General features: G+C 44.7%; 1 protein-coding gene across 1 annotated transcript in view; it reads right to left on the bottom strand.

The window, feature by feature from the left end:
• Nucleotides 1–281: 281 nt before the first annotated feature.
• LOC137304151 (microsomal triglyceride transfer protein large subunit-like) overlaps nucleotides 282–13,919 on the bottom strand; it is an 83,329-nt gene continuing 69,691 nt past the window's right edge. The window contains exons 15-17 of the mRNA XM_067972651.1: nucleotides 12,870–12,994; nucleotides 11,558–11,728; nucleotides 282–9,194 (exon numbers count right to left, since the gene is read on the bottom strand). Of these exons, the coding sequence (XP_067828752.1) occupies nucleotides 9,047–9,194; nucleotides 11,558–11,728; nucleotides 12,870–12,994 (444 nt within the window). The 3' untranslated portion in view covers nucleotides 282–9,046. The remainder of the gene's footprint in view (nucleotides 9,195–11,557; nucleotides 11,729–12,869; nucleotides 12,995–13,919) is intronic.

The raw sequence follows: 13,919 nt of genomic DNA, 5'->3' as shown, positions 1-13,919 counted from the left end.
GAGCCAAAGAAGGAGACGTTAGGACGGGTGACCAAGAGCTTGGTCGAAGAGGTAGGTTTTAAGGAGTGTCTTAAAGGAGGAGAGAGAGGTGGAGAGGTTTAGGGAGCGAATTCCAGAGCTTAGGGCCTAGGCACCTGAACGAATGGGCACCAGTGGTGGGGCAAAGGGCAAATGAAGTGGGCATGCACAAGAGGCCAGAGTTGGAGGAACGCAGAGTTCTCGGAGGGTTGTAGGGCTGGAGGAGGTTACAGCTATACATCATCGAATGAAACTCGTTCAGATTATTTCCAAATTCATCATTTTATTCAAAACAAATTATGACAGTCATGGATAAATTAAAACAAAAGTCAATTTAATCTAGTCAGATAGAACGCGTATTTAAATAACACCTTTCATGACTTCAGGACGTCCCAAAGTGCTTCACAGCCAATGAATTACTTTTGAAACGTAGTCACTGTTGTAATGTAGGCAAATGCAGCAGGCAATTTGTACACAGCAAGGTCCCAAAAACAGCAATGAGATAAAACGACCACATAATCTGTTTTAGTGATGATTGTTGAGGGATAAATATTGGCCCAGGACACCAGGGAGAACTCCCCTGCTCTTGATCGAATAGTGACATGGGATCTTTTCTATGTCCATCTGACAAGGCAGACAGAGCCTCGGTTTAACATCTCATCCGAAAGTTGGCACCTCCAACAGTGCAGCACTCCCTTAGTACTGCACTGTAGTGTCTGCCTAGATTTTATATTCAAATCTCTGGAGTGGGATTCTGAACCCACAACCTTCTGACTCAGAGGTGAGAATGCTACCAACTGAACCACGGCTGAGTTAAACAGCAATTATTACTGTGGTACAGCCCGCATTTCAAAAGGACGGAAATGAGGAACATTCTGGAACATTCAACGTAAGCATACGCAGCATGTGGTTGATTAAATGATTTTAACCACTGGGGCCAGCAGTCATTAGCACCGTGTGAAATATATTTTGACTGAAGTAGAAATTCTAAGCTCTTACAAAAATAGACATCCTAATGGTGAATTCCAAATTTTAAACACTCGGAAAAGGGTTGGGGGAAGGAGGAGGTCACGATAAATGATCAGCAGTCGATTCGAAAGAAAAGCAGAGCGATTTATTTATGGTCGGGGACGACAGCCCTGTGAATAGAACATTTTCCCATTACAGGCGCCCAGATCGAAGTCAGATCTTTGTATTCTGCTCCAGCAATGTGGCTTAACCCCTGGCCTTAGAAGATCAAGCCCTACTGCACTAGTGTGTCATTTCCATTTCCCACCCAGGTCCCAGAGGTGAAAGTGCCAGCCCACTTATAAAATCATAGAATCTTACAGCACAGAAGGAGGCCATTCGGCCCATCGTGCCAGTGCCGGCTCTTTGAAAGAGCTGTCCAATTAGTCCCACTCCCCTGCTCTTTCCCCATAGCCCTGTCAATTTTTCCTTTTTAAATATATTTAGCCAATTTCCTTTTGAAAGTTACTACTGAATCTGCTTCCATTTCAGGCAATGCATTCCAGATCATAATAACTCGCTGCATTAAAACATTTCTCCTCATCTCCCCCCTGGTTCTTTTATGCCACCCAATCCTCCTAAGATTATTTTTAATACAAATATCCCCCCATTGAATAATCCAGCCTTAATTATATTAGGATACAGTCAGATTGATCCAAAGCACGGTGCGAGACTCACTGGGGTAGATTTCAACCTTGACACAGTCACACAACAGGCAGTAGTGGATCAGCTGCTCTTTCTACACCCCGGTAACTTTCCTTTCCCTTGACTTCGATCGGGCGGAGATGTATAACAGACAACTTCCACCGGATATGTATTCAACTAATAGGAACAGGAGCAGGCCATTCAGCCCCTCAAGCCTGTTCCGCCGTTCAATTAGATCATGGCTGATCTGTATCTTAACTCCATCTGGCCGCCTTTGTTCCGTAACCTTTAATACCCTTGCCTAACAAAAATCTATCAATCTCAGTTCTGAAATTTTCAATTGACCCCCAGCCTCAACAGCTTTTTGGGAAGAGAGTTCCAGATTTCCACTCCCCTTTGTGTGAAGAAGTGCTTCCTGACATCACCCCTGAACGGCCTAGCTCTAATTTTAAGGTTATGCCCCCTTGTTCTGGACTCCCCCACCAGAGGAAATAGTTTCTCTCTATCTATCCTATCAAATCCTTTAATCATCTTAATCACCTCAATTCGATCACTGCTTAATCTTCTATACTGGAGGGAATGCAAGCATACACTCCAACTATCCCACATTGCAGTGTTTAGAGGTTTTAGTTATATTATTATAGTCTCCGCTGTTTATAGCGGGCGTAGTGTTAAGGCCATCCACCGGCTAAATGCGATGGACGGTAAAACCAAAAGCAAAGTAACCAACTTAATTTAAAAAAAAACAGGTTTGATGCAGATCGCCTGACGTCTCCAGTTCGCAACTGCCTCCGCGATGCTGATAATTAGCCAGTTTTAGGATAGAACAAAGAGTACTCACCTCCTTCCAAAAGTGTGACAGAAAGGAGGGAGACAGCTGAACAATTAAAGTCACCATTTACAAACGGACAAAATTAATGAAGAACTTCTTGAACTGCCCTTAATACCTTATATCCGGCGCCTTTGTGATTGACGCCTATGGTGATGGTAAATGGTCAGTGCCATTTGCCGGATTATAGGCGGCTGTCGGTGGTAAGCTTGGTCGGTGCAAGTAGTGGGACTGTATTATCTATTCAGGTAACCTGTATTTTACTGAATTTATTTGTCCATTAATGCCGCAGAAATAAGAAATCGAATGAAAACAACTGCAGCAATAAAACTAACAGACTACTGAAGAGCAGGGAGTTCTCCAGGTGTCCCCAACCAACACCGCCCAAAAACAGATTAACCAGTCATTCATCTCATTTGCGGGATCTTGCTATTGGCAATTTGGCTGCTGCATTTTTTAGTGTATTTATTCGCTGAATGTGGCCACATTGATTGCCCATTCCTAGCTGCCCTGCAGGCATTAAGAACCAACTATGTAGTGTGGGTCTGGTGTCTTGTGTAGGCCAGACAGGTTCCCTTCCCCTGAAGGACATTAGTGAACCAGATGGGCTTTTATGACAATCCGGCAGCTTTCATGCTCATTTGATCTGGTGCCAACTCACAAATCACCAGATTTAATTAGTTCAATTTTCAAACTTGCCATGATGGGATTTGAACTCACAACCTCTGAATTGCTAGTTCAGTACAATACCCTTAAGGCGACTGTACCCAAAGCCTACACAGCAGCATCCACTACAATTCAAAATGTAATTCATGGCTGTGAAGCACTTTGGGGCATCCTGAGGATATAATAAGTACATGTTCCTTCTTTCTCTCTCGCTCAACATGACGAATTTGCGAATCAATAAGACTTCACGGAAAATCTCATTACAGAAAGAAAAAGTAGGATTTACAGAATACTTCCCTGCAGAAATTTCTAGCTAACTTATGACGTGCGAATGTTTGATGTTGTGAGGCCTGTGCTGAATAAACCATTACCGTTTAAACTTAATGGAGCAAAACTTCTGTAAAACAGGGTGGGTGGACTAACCGGGAATGGAATGTGGTGAGGGGAATGGGGGAAGGCCAGAGCCCAGGTCCATCGAGGTTCCACTTCATTATTAAAGATCCCACAAAATTGTGCTTTGGGGGAGGGGGTGGTGGATATTTCTACTGTCCCGTCCCCCCCGTTCCATCATTGGAGTCACCCCCACCCCGATAGGCCCAGTGGGACCAGTATATGTGTTCTGAGAGCAGGGGTGGGACCCTTTCTGGGCTCTGCGTTGAGACCCACAGGCGAACGGCAGTCATTGTCCCCAGTCGCATTGGTTGCCCAGTCTCCCAGCGGCCCCTGAGCCTCCTGACTGGAAGATTTAAAACTTTCCGCTGCCTCTTCTTTGGGCAGTTGCTGGCCTCGAGTGTCTGCCCCCTCATAGGGGTAGGGTGGCTCTCTGAGAGTTCCACCCTGAATAGTTAAAGCATCCGTTGCCCAGGCTTTAGAACTGAGGGGGGGGGGGGTCACTGGCAGGTCCCAGCAGTGGGCCTGAAAATTAATAGGGAATTTTTTATACAAAGTGTAATTCTTTTGTAGAGTGCCACAGGTTCAAACCAGTACAATCACTCTTCACTGTGCACTCTGCTGTAGACATTGGTAATTCAAAACCAGCATAATGACTAGACTGCTTAAACAAATAACGATTACTTCAAGGCCAAGTCTGAGAGCATTTCAAAACCACTGTATTATAGGGTCATCCGCATGAGTTCAATCACTGGATCTGAATGTTTGGCTTTAACCCTGGGTGGTAATCAGGTGGGTGATGGGCAATACAATCGCCTGTTGTCATCTGCCCACTGACACCGACAAACTGCGTCAGAGTTCTCCGCGTGTCATAGGAACTCGATTATCATATTGGAATGAGGGCCTCGCCTGAAACAGGTGGGCGCTTGGGCCGCCTACGCTGAGGCCCCCAGTAAAATGGCGGCGAGAACACGTCAATAATTACACGCTGCTATTGTTGGGCCGCTATGGCCTGAGCCATATTGAGTGCTGGGCCTGATTTACATTAGACTGGCAAGCTACAAGAGTTGCCCCAGTGCTCTCAGGTGCCCTGTCAGTCGGCGGCAGGCGGGGAATTCCGATGGCTAGGCCATCAAGTGGATCCAGAAATTTTATCCAGGGCGGGGAGGGAGACATTTCTGGAGGTGGCGGGGGGAGAGGTGGGTGCGTAGATGGGCTGGCACAGGGCCGGAAGATTCCTGTGGGGCAAGGAGGGCCACGAACGCTCCTCCAAGCCTCACAAAAATCGAAGGAAAATGAAGAAACGTACCTTTTCCCGGGCAGCCTGCGAAGGTCACTTCAAGGGCCTCCAGCTGGACCACTCATCACCTGGTACCGATGAAGTGTGCCCGGAGCTCGGTCTGCCCACTGACACCGACAAACTGCGTCAGGGTTCTCTGTGTGTCACAGGGACTCGATGAGCATATTGGAATGTTGTTAACTAATCGTAGCAATCAATCTCCATCATTCAGTCTACAACATAGGCCCAGACATGAGGTGAGGAAACCTCAGTGGTGGAGAGCTCTGGGAACCATAGGTCCAAAGTCACCTGTTCCTCTCAAGATTGCTACACTTACCACATGTACAGGAAAGATGTGATTGCACTAGGGAGGATGCAGAGGAGATTTATGAGGATGTTGCCAGAACTGGAGAATTTTAGCTATGAGGAAAGATTGGATAGGCTGGGATTGTTTTCATTGGAACAGAGGAGAGTGAGGGGTGATTTAATTGAGGTGTATAAAATTATGAGGGGCCGAGATAGAGTGGATGGGGAGGACCTATTTCCCTTAGCAGAGGGGTCAGTGACCAGGGGACAAAGATTTAAAGTAATTGGTAGAAGGATTAGAGGGGAGCTGAGGAGAATTTTTTTCACCCAGAGGGTGGTGAGGGTCTGGAACTCACTGCCTGAGAGGGTGGTAGTGGCAGAAACCCTCAACTCATTTAAAAAGTACTTGGATGTGCACTTGATGTGCCGTAACCTACAGGGCTACGGACCAAGGGCTGGAAATTGGGATTAAGGTCTTTTTCGGCCAGCACGGACACGATGAACCGAATGGCCTCCTTCTGTGCCGTAATTTTCCATGATTCTATGTCATGTCACAAATTACTCATACACTGTATCCCAAAATATTATTTTCTGAAAAGAATCTATCTATTTTTCTCCTAACTAAATAGGGTTGCCAACCCTCCAGGATTGTCCTGGAGTCTCCAGGAATTGAACATTAATCTCCAGGCCACTGCTGCGAGCAACCCGGGAGTAAAAACATTGGGGGCATTGAACAAAATTGTGTTTTTTTCATTTTCTTTGAACACTTTCATTTATTAGTTGTTAAATATTGGAGATGGGAAAAATAGACTGTTTGACTAACGTCAAGATTAATCTAATTGGGTGACAAAGAGTCCGTTACCTTTCCAATTGATGTGGGAAGGCAGTGATTCTGAAGGATGGGCCAATGTGGGGGCGGGACGGTTCAAGGCGGGAGGTCATGTGATGAAACCTTCAGAAATACACCCAAGCAGAGTTGGCAACCCTATGACTAGTGCGTCCATATCGAAAAGTTTCGAACTGTGACAAAAAGTTAAATTCATAAAGACAGTGCATAATTCAATTAAACATATAACAAAACAGAACGATTGTAAACAGTGCTGACTGCAAATAGATTAACTACAGATTTAAAAAATTAAATTTACACACCAAAAAATGCTTTCATTAGGTATGTGTTCTAAAATTTAGGCCCCTGGGTAGAGTTCAAAGGTCAAAGCTGAAGTACCTTGCTTGTTGGTTATATATTGAAATGGGATTTACCCAACAACTCTATAAAATAATGTGGGTAAACTTGGCACAAATTAATTTATTCAAAATAGAGTATGGTTTGCAGTCTTTGGTAAACCCTTGTTGGTATTAATTTTTATAGAGAACATGGGGAGTGAACTTTGTCTTGTCTTGGTAGCAAATCAGCAGCCCCGTTTTACACTCTGCTCGATTACCTTTCCTATTGAAGTCAATGGAAAAGAAAAACGAAACGCAGTGTAAAACGGGCGGTCAATTCTCTACCCCCCGAGGCCAACTTTACTCTCACTGGCTAGATATTATACGGCCGAAATTCCTGCGGGACGGGGTGGGAGGATGCAAAGTAGGTGGAATGGCCAGGGGGTGCCCGGAATATGGGGTGGAATGTGGATCCACCACAAACAGAAGCCCAAATTCTAAAGTAGGTTGTGGGGCGCAGTCTGCCGCCAGTTTTGAGGTCTTTTTTGGGAATTCCTGCTCTGGAAATTTCAACCCATTCCCTAGTTAGTCCCAACGGAAGCCACGCTTGCTGAGATGAGGCAGCGTTTCTTTACTGGTCATTAAGAAGGTCCCAAACGATGGAAGGAGGAAACATAATTGGAGGGGATTGATTCCTTAGTAACGGTCAACAATGACCCGAAATTTCAGGGCCCACCTCTTTTTGCATTTGATTACTTGGCGATTTGCTCTTCCATTAAACGCGTAGGTCGGAAACTTTATCTCGAGCGTTAGCCTGGCTATGTTGTCAAATTTTCACCTTTAGCTCTCATGGAACGGGTACCGGGAAATCGGACAAAAGACACCCACACCCAAAGTTGAACATTTACCGCTTGGTGCACTCGATCAATGACGTACTACACTGTGGCAGGATGTGCTGGGTGGGACAGAGGTGCCAGGAGGGGTCGAAGTTTAAGTTCACTCAGCTGCTCCAGTTATAGAATGCAATTGGTGGGTTAAACGAACCAGTACACGTGGCCCCAGGTTTTAATCTCAGCTTGCGCTGAGTTAACGGATTTCGGCCAGGGTTGCTCGAATTGGCCTCAGCATAGGGAGGGGGACAGTCATTGGGCAGGATTCCGACACCTGGCCGCTCTCTGATTTCGGATGAGGACATGATGGTCCCGGGGTCGGTCGACCTCTCCCTCCATTGAACAGCTCGCTCGCAGTCGATGTCTAGGCTCACACATTAAGATAGGTTGCTCAGATGTGACACTGAAGGACAGTCAGCTTTCAGAGGAGGAGGTAAACAAAGGTGGGGAGCAGATAAATTAGAAAAGAAAAACAACAAAAAAATTTGCATTTATATATCGCCTCTAATGTAGTAAAATGCCCCAAAGCGCTTCACTGATGCCAAATTGACACCAAGCCAAAAAAGGAGATATTACGAGGAGTGACCAAAAGCTTGGTCGAAGAGGTGGGCTTTAAGGAGGGTCTTAAAGAAAGAGAGGGAGGTGGAGAGATGCAGAGGTATAGGGAGGGAATTCCATAGCTTAGGGCCTAGATGGCTGAAGGCATGGCAGCCAATGGTGCGGTGATGGGAATGGAGGATATACAAGAGGCCAGATTTGGAGGAATACAAAGATCTCAGAGGGTTGTAGAAGTTTACAGAGATAGGGAGGGGGAGTGAGGCCTTGAAGAGCTAAATCTGACAAATGGTCTTCGACCTGAAACATTAACTCTGTTTCTTTCTCCACAGATGCTGCCTGACTTGCTGAGCTCCTCCAGCACTTTCTGTTTTTATTTTAAAAAGGAGCGGTGACTGTTGTGAGCGATAGCAAGCTTTTTTATTCCGGCGTGAGTTCAGCGTTCGGAATGTGGCAGCTTCGATCCAAAGTGTGCAACTCTTCCAGAGCTAATGGGTGAAACCCACTGATAAAGATGGGTTTTATTTATTCTGAATGCATTAAATTCAACATTGCAAATGGGAGCCATATCACCTGATTTTTTGCGGACAGCATTTGGACAATTCAATGCCTGTTTCCGTCTATTTGATGTCTCATGGAGAAGCGAGTCACCTTCAAACCATCCACTGTAACCTCACTGACCTTTTAATGGGTCAACAGAAAAAGGCAGACAAGTCAAAACCCATTGTTCTGACCTTCTGGTTGATGAACACATGGGCGTGAATGGAACTGATAAGAGGATTAAAATGGGAAGAAAAAAAAACTGTGCAAAAGGCAAAACAAAAATATCAAAGCACTGATTAGGGAATGGGAGACAGAGTTTTATGAAACACTGCAATGCTAGTGATTTGAAAGGTTAACCAACACAGGTCAACATGACATACTGCAGCTTTGACAAGTGGCTTTTAAAACCACAGTAGGATTTACTCTTGTTTCTACAAGTTAAGTAGAAGCCATACTTCTTATGGCTTTCACTGATTTTCACATTGGCATTTTTCTCTTACCCTTTACGTCACTAATATCACCACCTCAATGATTACATCTGGAAGAGGACTGGTTAACCCTAACTTGCCTGGCAACAGATATACCTAGGCCGGGAATTTCCTTGGAGCCACGTGTAAATGGGGTTTATGCCACACTTCCAGCGAAGTTACGGCAGGGGAGCGGGAGCAGCTGCGAGGAAATTCTCGATGTTGCTAATTCTGCCCTTGGACAGGAACACTCAGTGTCAAACCAGTTCACTACCCAGTCCGAAGCCTACGACTGCTTTGAGAGCAGCTCCTTACACATTTCAGAGTTGGCCCGATGCAGCGGGAGCTCTGTGCCCTGGACGGTCATCATTCTCTTCTTCCTGATGGTAAACTGGACCCCCTTTTGCAAAGACTCGTACATTGTAACCGTCTCTCTGAAAACAAGGAGGAAGAGACAACTTAAGACTCATTACCAAGGTTTGCTTATATTCTCTGATAAAGTACAACTTTGGAGATAGTGGAGATATTTGAACGTAATGAATCAAAATGAGCCAATCTCATAAAAGGGCAAACTGGAATGACATTAAACAATCTGTAGGACCCCACAGAACAACTAATAAGAGGAGAGCGCACGCACCTCTGAGTCAGAAAGTCATGGGTTCAAGTCCCACTCCCGAGACTAGAGCCCGTAATCCAGCCTGATACTGCAGAGCAGTACTGAGGGAGTGCTGCACTGTCGGAGGTGCCGTCTTTAGGATGAGAACTGCCTGGTCAGGTGAACATAAGATATCGAAGAAGGGAAGAGGAGTTCTCCCCGGTGTCCTGGCCAACATTTATCCCTCAACCAACACCACCAGAAACTAGTTATTTATTTCCTTTGCTGTTTGTGGGACCTTGCTGAGCACAAATTGGTTGCCGCGTTTGCTTAAATTACAATAGTGACAACACGTCAAAAATAATTAATTGGCTGTGAAGTGCTTTGAGACATTCTGAGGACATAGAAAGTGGTGTATAAAAGCAAATTCTTTCTTTTTTACTATCCAGCTTCAAACAATTGGCTGCCGATTCTTAATCAAACACATGGAACAGCAAATGCTGGAAATACACAGCAAGTCCCACCACAAAGGGTCCAACCGTACCCAACAGATTAACCCGTCTTCTCTTTACAGATGCTGGGTGTGTTCAGCATTTCCTGGCTCCATTTCCTGATTCCCAATGCTTGTAATTTTCCCTTGGATATTCTATCTCCTGGGCTTATTTCAGGTGTCTTTTCATACAGCTCAACAGCAGGTACATGATAATGTGCACTGTTTACCTAAGATTTTGATCTGACATTCAGATCTTACTGAACTCCAATCTCAGCCTATATTCATTCAGTGAATAGTATGGATACACTTCAGGAGCTTAATGAAAATCATGAATGAGAACTGTACAGAGAATCTCTCCTGTGAATGGTTCAGGACACATCGCCACCAATCAGTCCCAGCTTCCCAAAGGCCGCTTTGGTCATGGTGATGCTGGATGATTTGGCACTGTTGGGCAACTTTTACCACTTAACAGTGCCAGCGTAGAGCTTCGAGTGACAGAGGGGCTTATCGGGAACATGGGCGTAAGGTCAGTAGCCACCGATTTGCAGGCCATTTAAGGGAATGGAAATCCCGCAGGCTGTGAATTGGGTGTGCTCGTATTTCCAATATGCCCTTTTCAAAACTGCAGCCTAACCAATGCTTTCTATGGGTTTATCATTACCTCTTTGCGTTTGTACTCCATGCCCCTATTTACAAAATCTAGTATCCCATATGTTTTTTTTTGATGTGGAGATGCCGGTGATGGACTGGGGTTGACAATTGTAAACAATTTTACAACACCAATTTTAAGATCTTAAAATGCGAAGGATTCGAAAATGTCATTTCCACACCGCCTGAGGAAGGGGGAAGCCCCCGAAAGCTTGTGGGATTAAAAATAAAATTGTTGGACTATAACTTGGTGTTGTAAAATTGTTTACAAATGTTTTTTTTTAACCATCTTGGGCTCCCACTTTATAGATCTGTGGATCGGATGATGGAGTTGAGATCAATGGGGTGATATTAACTGCCAATCATTTCACACTTTGTAGGCTAATTGTGCAAGGTGTGACATACACAGGGATTAAGGAGTTGTGAATCAGTGCAAGTTAGAAGAGTGGTGTCACCAGAAACCATTTGGAATCAAGCGATCAGGTAACGATACACCAGGTACTGGCCCCAATACAGCCACAGTTGGGAAGGAAAATATGGAATATGGAAAATGGAAAGAAAGAAAGAAAGAACGAAAGAACAAACTTGCATTTTTATAGTGCCTTTCATGACCTCAGGACGTCCCAAAGCGCTTTACAGTAAATGAGGTACTTTTGAAGTGTAGTCACTGTTGTAATGTAGGAAAGGCGGCAGCCAATTTGTGCACAGCGAGATCCCACAAACAGCAATGTAATAATGACCAGATGTTTTAGTGATGTTGGTTGAAGGATAAATACTGGCCAGAACACCGGGGAGAACTCTCCTGCTCTTCTTCGAAATAGTGCTGAAGTATATTTTACGTCCACCTGAGAGGGCAGACAGGGCCTGGGTTTAACGTCTCATCCGAAAGACAGAAGAGAAATTCCATGGCTGCGGAGTATTAGGAGCTCTGGTTATACCTGAAGAAAGGTAACAGAACGAGCTTTAAAGTAAAAAGTAACAGGTTAAAAAATGAATCAAAACTCTTGTTTTATTAATGAGAATGCAGCATGGATAGAAGATTGGCCTTTAACCTGTTTTACCTGTACGGGAATGGCTCCTTTAGCAGCTGTAGACAGATCAGAATTGGAGAATCCGAAAATTTTACGGTGCTGACAAAATCCAAAGAAGCTTCGGCCTCGGAACTGCTGTTCACTCCCGCTTGAACAAAGGAGGCGTCCACTTTGATTACAGAATTAATCACCAGTGCCCCTCTGCAGTTCAATTGAAAAAATATTGCAATTATGTACCAACAATTAACAAGAGTGTTATCAAGCAAACAAGAAACAGATCTACATTTACCCTTCCAAGATGGGCTGTAGGTGCAGAGTCGTTGAGTATATTCAAGGCAGAGATCGATAGATTTTTGAACTCTGGGGAATCAAGGGATATGGGGATTGGGTAGGAAAGTGGAGTTGAGGTCGAAGATCAGCCATGATCTTACTCGAGGGGCCGTATGGCCTACTCCTATTTCTTATGTTCTTATTGACCAGGCAAAGTTTTGCAAATCCTAATAACTCTATTAAATTGCCAGCGAATGTTTCACAGATGGCATAATTTCCTCAGCACTGTGGCAACCTACATATATATTGCATGACTGTGGTTAAAAAAAAGACTACTAAGACAGTGGGTAGCACAGACAGACGCCACGTGGAGTATCTCTTGTGCATCCCCGATTTCCTTCGTCCCACCATTGGCGACCTTGTCTTCAGCTGCCTAGGCCCTGAGCTCTGGAATTTCCTCCTAAATCTCTCCGCCTATCTCTCCTCCTTTAAGCTGCTCCTTAAAACCTACCTCTTGACCAGGCTTTTGGCCACCTGTCTTAATATCTCGTTATGAGGCTTGGTGTCAAATTTTGTTTGATAATCGTTCCTGACACACAAGGACAGGTGACCAAAAACTTGATCAAAGAGGTAGGTTTTAAGGAGCGTCTTAAAGGAGGAGAGAGAGGTGGAGCGGCAGAGGGGTTTAGGGAGGGAATGCCAGTGTAGTCTCTCGGCTTTTCATTCCCTATATTTGCTCAAGCTTACTTTCACTTGAAACTACTAAACTGGAGGCACTCTTATCTGATTGTATTTTTACTAACAGCCTGATGGAAGTGCCGAGAACTCACTTGTAACCTGTTGGAGCTGAACCATTGGTAGTGATAGTGCTGATTGTCCAATGTTGTGGATGTGGAGCATTGAAATGAGTCAAAGTCAGGCTAAACTGATTGAATGGGGCAACTTAGGTCAGACTAGATTATCCTGTATAATTTATTAATTTTTTAATGAATTATATCAATGCTACATTAATAAAAAAAACACAATGAAATGCTGGATGCCTGGTCTGACTTCAATACTTTTACTTACGTACCTATTTTTGATGTTGGTTTTAGAATTTTGACTCCACAAGCTGAGCTCAATGTTGCCTGAAATGTCAATTCCAAGCCCCCCTTGGAATTCAACGCTTGCTTGAAGCCCAGACTGTAGCGGGATTGCCTGCGGGAAAGAGGAAATTGAACACTCAACTTGGCCAGCAACAGCAAGTGTTTTCAATCTGTGCCGAGTACACATGGGGAAATGTGTTATCTCTATTGATTAGATGCAGTTTGAACCATCCCAAGCTTCCTAAATTGAAGCAGTCACACCTCGATTAATGAAGTTCTTGAAGCTCGATGCAAGACGCACATTGACTTCATCGATATCCTATTTTCAAACCTTTTTTAATTTCACACCTTGACCCCATGTTTTCCATCTCTCTCCTATTTCCTCACATTTCCCCAGGCCTCCCACTCTATCAGCTATTTATATACCCTTTGCCTCTTCAAAGTTTTAATGTTTCTGTCCATTACTTGACTGAGATGATCTGTATCATTCCACTCATGATTCCTCTCTCTGTGTTTTATATATTACATTGAGTTACATCGAGTCTACAGCACAGAAATAGGCCATTCGGCCCAACTGGTCTATGCCAGCATTTATGCTCCACACAAGCCTCCTCTCTCCCGACTTCATCTAACCCTATCAGGATATCCTTCGATTCCTTTCTCCCTCGTGTGTTTATCTAGCTTCCCCTTAAATGCATCTATGCTATTTGCCTCAACTACCCCTTGTGGTAGTGTGTTCCACATTCTTACCACACTTTGGGTGAAGAATTTTCTCCTGAATTCCCTATTGGATTTACCAGTGACCATCTTATATTTATGACCTCTAGTTTTGGACTCACCCACAAATGGAAACATTGAGCCCGATATTGCCAGGGCGGTGGGTTCGCGGCAGGGGGTCTATTGGGTGCGTGGGTAACGCGCCCGGTGAAATCAGTCTGCACCGCGCGCAATCGCAGGCTGATTGGATCCACTTACCTTCTCCTCCGGGTTCCCCGCTGCTGATGTGCGCGGCGGGCGGGCTGTGCATGCGCAGTAAG

This window comes from Heptranchias perlo, chromosome 36, assembly GCF_035084215.1.
Source record: "Heptranchias perlo isolate sHepPer1 chromosome 36, sHepPer1.hap1, whole genome shotgun sequence".
In the NCBI taxonomy this organism is placed as follows: Eukaryota; Metazoa; Chordata; class Chondrichthyes; order Hexanchiformes; family Hexanchidae; genus Heptranchias; species Heptranchias perlo.
Note: the sequence above shows the minus strand (reverse complement) of the source record. Positions and strands in the feature narration are given on the sequence as shown.